Raw genomic sequence first — 8,209 nt, 5'->3', positions numbered from 1 at the left:
TTCTTGCGGCATTTACAACCCGGTCACAATATCTGTGCACCTGACCTCGTGACGTCATATCGGCGGTCTGGGTACGGTGTGAAAAAAAGTTTTTTCGAGAAATGTGGAGGTGTAGCGGCAACGAAGATGCTAACCGTACTGTCGCACCGGGGAGTGCGCGGAGAGGTGACAGGGGAAGCGGGAGAGGCGCCACATTCCAGCGAGGTGCACAGATATTGTGACCGGGTTGTAGGTATTAGTACCTAGTATACCTACGTGATGACTTGTCACAAAACATTTTAGAATTTTAAAATTACATTTTGTTCGAGAACCGGTTGTCTCTGACGAAGTATTTTGTTCAATACGAATTCAATTTCCTTCGCCATTTAGGGTTTGCTATTAATTGTGAATCTTCAATTGTAAAAATCATGTGCATGTGGGGTTCTTCAAAACACGTACACTCTACGTGTTTTCAAATGGTTGATATCCCTGGAATTGAAAGGGTCCATAGGTTACGCACGGTAGTACCCTCAAATCATTTAGTAGGATGTATGCTTGTTGGCCCGGGCGTGGTATAAATTAAAATGTCGCAGACTGGCTGGTTATATCATTAGCGCTTTTCATGTCATTATTTTCTTGTCGTTCGTTTATTTCTGATGCACAGAATATACATACAATGCATTTTGTTATTTATAACAATTTATGAAATTAAATTTAATTAAATGAAAATCTATTTAAAAGAATTTGTTGATCTAACTGATCACAAATCGAAGCTATAGTAAGGTTAATAATAATTGTTACGTGTTCACTATTTGCTGTAGTCAACGAATGAAGACATCAATGTACTCATTTACTGTTATAGGTAAGTACACATTCAAGCACACCAAAATTATTGTTTAATAAATATTAAGGAGCAATGAAGACCAGTTGAAAAGTTAGTGTAAGTCCCACGTAGACTAGCAAGCTTGAGTGCTTGTATTTTATGTTCGGGTTGGAGGGAAATCGTAAAGTCATATTATGTTTTCATTTCTCATGCACTGAAAGTGGGTGATTGTTGTTATATATGTTAGTAAATAGGATAACAATGTATCATACACAGATTTTAAAACAAAAGTTGTCACTCATGTAGCGAATGTAGCGATATCGATAGCAAGACACTAAGAAATTCGTGTCCTTTTAATTGTTTAATCCTGTGTTTGGACCCGGGTATATCTTTAAACTACGTCCAAAAGAGAGGTATGGGCACTGTGAATGTCATCTCGCTTTGTGTGGTAGGGCACAGGACAGCGGAGGTCATTCCAGATCTAGAGCAGAGCCCAACTGGGAAAGTACCTCCACCTTACAGACAACCGTAGCCAACTAGACCCTACTCGTAGTGTTCCTGCCGGTGAGTAAGGTTGCCAGAGCTCAACGAGAGTGCGAAGTGTTAGGGTCGGCAACGCGCATGTAACTGCTCTGGAGTTGCAGGCGTACGTAGGAGACTGCTTAACATCAGGTGGGCCGTATGCTTGTTTGCCATTGCCACCGACGTAGTATAAAAAAACAGCAAATTAATATTAAACATTCCAAATTGCATTCAACGAATTGACAACACAATACAAATTGCAACAATTTAATTTAAGTATGTTACTTTATTATTTAATTGAACTTTTAATTTGTACCTACGCTAAATTGGTACAAGAACAACAACGAGTCGATACAACGTGGGATGTGAGAACTTATAAAGAAGTTTTTGAAACCAAATTATATTTTTTTACTCTTACATTTTATCGTAACCAATAGATATCCTAAATTTATATTCCAACCAGTTCATGACATACAAAACAACAAGTTAATAGAACAGTACGACGTTGTAGCCGCTCCGTAATGTTCCTAAAGCCTTTCTCGCGCGAGACTGTCTCCCATCACTTCCGTCCTCTATAAAATGTTAGGGCATCTGTTCACAGCATCATTGCACGAAAACCGGAGTAAACGACGGACATGAACATTTTTGTGAGTATTAATTACTTGAAGTTTTTATAATAATATATTTTAATTATAATTGAATATAAGCACACGCTTTGACGCCGACACAGCATTCGAAAAGAAAAACATATGAAGAGCAAAACTATAAGATGGAAAGTTTGACTTTTTTTAATGACTTCTGGTGAAATTACAACCATATTAAACATATTAATAACGGGTCATTCACGTATTTAATATGTCTAATATATGTTTAATATGTTTAATATGTCTGTGTCTCAAGGAAGTTTTGTTATTAAAATTACAACCATTTTAGTGATTAATGCGAAAATTAGAGGTGCCACCGAGATAGAGAAAGACTTATACTTTTAATTCCCTACGTTGAAGAAAGTAAAAGTGTACCTACTATTTTAAGAAGTACTTATTAAATAATTGTAATTGTTGTCGCAAAAGCACTGAGCTACTTTTTTTAAATATTAATGATTTATTCGAGTAATATACCCTTCTTCAACTACTTACACGTACAACTGGATCGTAATACTTATAGGCAATAATTAAAATGCAGTACAGTACTAAAATTCAAAAACAATAGAAAAAGTGGGACCCCGGAACACGTGGTGCAGGCTGGGGTGCAGCCAAACCGCAAAAGAGATAGTGGGACGACTTGAACGCATTTCATCCGAATTGGCGGGAAAGTACAAAGGACGGGGTAGAAGCCAAATGAAGAAGTGTACCACACGATCTGTGGAGGTAGTTGGAGGAGACTTGGCAAGCAGTTAAATGTGATAGTTGAAATATCTATTTGTTCAACCAAACTAGGAAGGCAATTATTTTTATCAAATACGATTGATAATTATTATCAGTCGTTACATTATTTATCTAGGACTGTAAGACAAAAAAACCTATATTCCTAAACACAAGTGTATGGTCCGAAAGCATTTAATATTGTATGATATTTTTTCGTTTGATGATTACTTTATAATTTCAAAATGTATAAAATTATTATGTCTTATATATTTGATAAATTTACAAATCGTATAATATTAGGTACGTACATGCAAATAAACGAATATTTAAGTATAGGTACTTGAGAATAAAAATTTAGTTGGGAAGTTCAAAGTTTTACGCTGAATAACCTACCTGAGATCCTAATTAAGTGCAAATCAATGTCAATAATTATTTTATAATTTACAACAACCTATAAACATTTAGATACTTACTTAGTAATCTAAAAAGTGATGTTACTGTTTGTTACAGTATTATTATTTTCTGGTTCACGAAATGTGGCGACAGACAGACAACAAAAAAACCGAATATTTCTCAACGGTTATGTTATATAAAACTACGTTGGGCAACCACAGGTATATACAAGACCACTGGCCAAGAAAACACGGAATAAGTAGTGTCAATTGTCATTGAAACTATAAAAATTGGGTTTTTCTTTCTTTGCTTCTTAAAAACCTTAAATTCCAAGCCACACATTCATTAAACACCCTTCGTCATGGTTTATATTCTTCATTAAGGTTATTTAATTTTTGGTGTATCTCTTTCGGTTTCATAAAAGGTCATCTTAATCTCAGTCTCCTTTGTAGCTTCCATAGTTTGTCTTTCAGGGTCAACAAGATGCTTCCCTATGTGAGTCCATTAATATTAAATCAATCTAACTAATGTTGTCGGTGATTTTTAGGGTTCCATACCCTAAGGGTAAAAACGGGACCCTATTACTAAGACTCCGCTGTCCGTCCGTCCGTATGTCTGTCTGTCTGTCCGTCCGTTTGTCACCAAGCTTTATCTCATGAACCGTAATAGCACACACATAACATTAACACATACACACATGTGTAACATTTTAAATCTTCACAGATGATGTATTTCTGTTGCCGCTATAACAACAAGTACTAAAAACAGAATAAAATAAATATTTAAGTATAGGTAATTTAAGTGGGGCTCCCATACAACAAACGTGATTTTTTTGCCGTTTTTTGCGTAATGGTTACTGAACCCTTTGCGCGAGTCCGACTCGCACTTGACCGGTTTTTTGTATTAATGTCAGAGTTTAACATAACTCGTTTTGTTTCGCATCGACACGCTCTAATTCCTAGGAATCTTTTTGTATTGTTACACTGGAGCTAACTCAAAAATTGATTACTTATATTACGTGATTTCTTATAAAATTGATGCAACTCATCTAATGTTATTTGGCTTACATTTATCTTCAGCGTAAAACCGGCTTTGTAAATAGATAACTAGAGTTCATATTTGAAGAAAAAAAAGTGAGTTCATTGCGCCAGGCAAGTTTTTGTAACTACTAATAGTCAATGTTTCGTTTTATTTGAATGATACGGTTGAATGAGGTTGTCACAATACTACGTTCAAATACGTCAAGTTTGTGTCCATGTACTTAATAAATATGTATAGCTTCTCGTTTTGAATTTCCGTTTTGTATGTATTATCCTACTGAGAAGCAAGGCCTACGTATTTGGACAGTAAGCTTATTATTTCGGCCCAACATCTTATTTTTATAGAATGAATTGCCGTGCTTATATTTTAAAATTATTATTACCTACTTGTCATGTTGGGCACAAGCGGAACCGTTATAAATTGAGCCTAATTAGTAGTAATTGACTCAGGTTTAAAATATATATGTTACGGGCAACTTGATAAGTCTGGTCACTATGAATTATGACCGGTCTGCATGCATAATGCCCGCATCAAGTGGGCAATGTAATTAAAACTGCATGATTAATCACTTTGACCGATTAGTATGAATAATGACCACCCTACCTTGGGCAATCTAATAAAACAAATGAACTGTAGTGTAGGTTTAGTTTAGGTAAGAACTGCAACCCCGCACAGAAAGGAACTACATACAGGAAAGTAGGTTTAGGTTAGGATAGAACTGCAAACCCCCACAGAAATGAATCGTTTATAGAAAAGATGGTTTAGGTTAGGTTAGGTTAGAACTGGAACCCTCCAGAGAAAAGAACTGTTGTTTAGAAAAGTAGGTTTAGGTTAGGTTAGAACTGCAATCCCACATAGAAGGAACTGCTTACAGAAAAGTAGGTTTAGGTTAGGTAAGAACTGCAACCCCCCACATAAAACAATTGTTTATAGAAAAGTAGGTTTAAGTTAAGTTAGAATTTAATCTCCCCACAGAAAACAACTGTTTTTAGAAATGTAGGTTTAGATTAGGTTTGAACTGCAATCCCACACAGAAAGGAACTGCTTACAGAAAAAAGGGTTAGGTTAGGTTAGAATTGCAACGCCCCACAAAAATAAACTGCTTTCACCACGGCGCGACCGAATTTATCACATTGCCCGGCAAGAAGTAGGGAAGTATAATATTAATACCTTATGAATTAATCCGATGGGTATCGTTTTGTCAAACATTTGAGGCAGGGATTTTAGAAGTTAGACATTTCTTTTAAAGGTTCCGTTTATATTAATTAATGTGTGTGGTTAACTGATTAAATATAAATTATTCGGAGCGACTACAAAGCTGCAGCGTGCAATAGGCTCTCAACGAGGTGGACTGCCGATTCGATCAATGTGGATTCATGGTTGTATCAGGCCTATCCCTTAACTATACACGAATACGAATACAAAAGGCGAGCATAATGCCTTTACTCATTAAGTTACATTAAAAATACATTTTGAATGTTGTTTTAGGTATTTACTTGTATATATTTAGGTATCAAAACTTGCTTCTAAATGAAAGTTCCGTAGCTAATTTCGCTCTGTATTGACCGAGTCAACCCCATTAATGAGTTATATGGGATTAAACACATTACCACGTTTGACAAAGTTAACCGCAAGATTGTAAACTGACCCACAGAAGTTTACGGAGCTCTGACTAACTAGCTAGAAGATTTTTTAAGCTTGACAGCTTCCTACGGACCGTATTTGATTTAAAAGACTATTTTTAACGTTGAGTAAAAGTAGTTCTAAAGAGACATAATTATATTAATCAAAACTAAAGACATGAGTGCTGCAATTATTTTATTTGAGCTAAGTGAAAGTGGTTTTGGAAATTCTTAGTCGACTATTTATCGATATTGGAGATAAAATTGCAGGATTTTTTTGAGTGGGTAAAGTCCCCGCCGCGTCTGTCTGTCTGTCAGTATGTTAGAGATAAACTCAAAAACTACTAAACAGATTTTCATATAGTTTTCACCTATCAATAGAGTGATTCTTGAGGAACATTTACGCGTATAATTTATGAAGGTTTTATGTAACCCGTGCGAAGCCGGGGCGGGAAAAAATATTATAGGACATATTACACAGAATGATGAAGTCCCACATTAAGCTCAATAAGGCTTATGTTATGTGTTACTTAGACAACGATATACTCGTATATAATATATAAATATTTATAAATAATTAAATACATAGAAAACATCTATGACTCAGGAACAGATATCCGTGTTCATCCCACGAATGAATGCCCTTACCAGGATTTGAACCGGGGACTATCGGCTTCATAGGCAGGGTCACTACCTAGTAGGCCAGACAGGTCGTCAGGTTTTATGTTCTTATCTAGTTTATGGCTTTTTAGTTAAATACATAAAAAATTAAATCAAGAGATAAAAGGTAGCATATACAAACCTCAATTTCTTTTGCAGGTGCAGATATTAGGCTTGGTAGCAGCATGCGCAGCTAGTGGTGTAGAATCCAGTGGATCGCATGATCATGGGGACAGCAGTGGATGGCACGCCCCAGCGCTTGACTATTCAAATCTTGCGGGTAATGGTCATTTCCTAGCAGGACTTAGTCAAAACTATCAAGCTTTAAGCCACGGACAAGAAGGTGGACAAACATTTGAACATGATGTGTCTCAGCCTGCGCACGCATTCGGACAAAATACTGGTCATGGATATGATTCGGGCAATCAGGGACAATCAAAGAGTTTTGATGTAGGAAGCCAAAATGCTTTTCCATCTTTCGCAGCATCTGGGCATGACTTCACCGGCGATACTTATCTTCAAGCTGCTCATGATTTTGGAAATCATGACCAAGGTGTCTATAATGCATATGCTGGAGATTTGAACAGTCAGGGTGGTAATGATCACGGTGATTCCAATAGTCACAGTGACGGCGAGGAATCAAATGGACATAGTGATGAATCTTATGGTCAAACCGGTAGTGCTGGTTATTCTCCGGTATCCGCTCCAGCACATGGTGCCGCGCAATCGTTTATTCTCCACGACGGTGGCAACGAATATGGACACGGAGGACAAGGTGCGATCGTCCATGATTTAGGTGTTCATGGATTGTCAGGACACGATTTCGGAGGACAGTATACTCAAGAATTTGCAGGAGGATTAGACCATGCTGAACCGTTTACTGTTGGTGAGCATACTGATGAGCAAAAGCCAGTTGAAGTACCGTTGTATAAACATGTAACTGTACCTGTGCAAAAACTCATTCACGTAAATGTACCAAAGCCAATTTTGGTTGGCGTCCCCCAACCGTATCCTGTGAAGGTACCTGTCAACAAGCCTGTGGCCGTTCCTGTTGAAACCGAAATTTCCATCCCGATTGAAAAGGTGGTACCTTATCCTGTTGTAAAGCATGTTCCCTACCCGGTTGAAAAACATGTTCCATTTAAAGTAGAAAAAACCGTACATGTCCATGTCCCCCAACCTTACCCCGTGAAAGTTCCCATTTATAAAACGATTCATCATCATAAAGACCATTAAATCTATTTAGCTATTAAAAATTTATCATTGAATGTGAATGGTTCTTGACTTGAATTTTAAGAGTTATAGTATGTTGCGTGTGTTGTTAACCAAGCCATGTAAATAATAATATTGTGTAATAATAATGGATGTTGACTTGAATTTTAAGACTATGGTATGTTGCGTGTGTTGTTTACCAAGCCATGTAAATAATAATGTTGTTAACTAATTTTAAGTCATTTTCAACTTGATTGTTGTAGTTGATTTATTTATTGTGTATGTTGTTGACCTAGCTGGCCTGGTGCTATTTGGCCTGGCCAGCCACATGAGCTCATAAGAGGAAAAACAATTGATTGCTGAGATCTCCGTCATCGAAATCGATGTGGAGGACTATATGCTGTTGATAATACATTTGTTGTTGTTTTATGTTGACTTTTAATTATTTACATACCTACTTTGATTACCGTTTACCATTATAAAATAATTATGAAATGTGGTTTATGGCGTAGCGGTATTTCACTTAGAGGCCGATTCGATCGTACATTTTGATATCAAACGAATGTCATTTAGTTGATTCATGCGTGCATTTC

At 36.6% G+C, this 8,209-nt stretch overlaps 1 protein-coding gene across 1 annotated transcript; it reads left to right on the top strand.

The window, feature by feature from the left end:
• Window positions 1–1,883: 1,883 nt before the first annotated feature.
• LOC134755479 (filaggrin-2-like) lies at window positions 1,884–7,907 on the top strand. Its single transcript, XM_063692034.1, has 2 exons — window positions 1,884–1,971; window positions 6,564–7,907. Exons 1-2 carry the CDS (start codon window positions 1,960–1,962, stop codon window positions 7,638–7,640), a joined length of 1,089 nt encoding a protein of 362 aa, XP_063548104.1. The 5' UTR covers window positions 1,884–1,959; the 3' UTR covers window positions 7,641–7,907.
• The last annotated feature ends 302 nt before the right edge of the window (window positions 7,908–8,209 follow it).

Source organism: Cydia strobilella, chromosome 2 (genome assembly GCF_947568885.1).
Source record: "Cydia strobilella chromosome 2, ilCydStro3.1, whole genome shotgun sequence".
NCBI classification, from domain to species: Eukaryota; Metazoa; Arthropoda; class Insecta; order Lepidoptera; family Tortricidae; genus Cydia; species Cydia strobilella.
The sequence above is the reverse complement of the archived record's forward strand: the minus strand, read 5'-3'. Positions and strand labels throughout refer to the sequence as shown.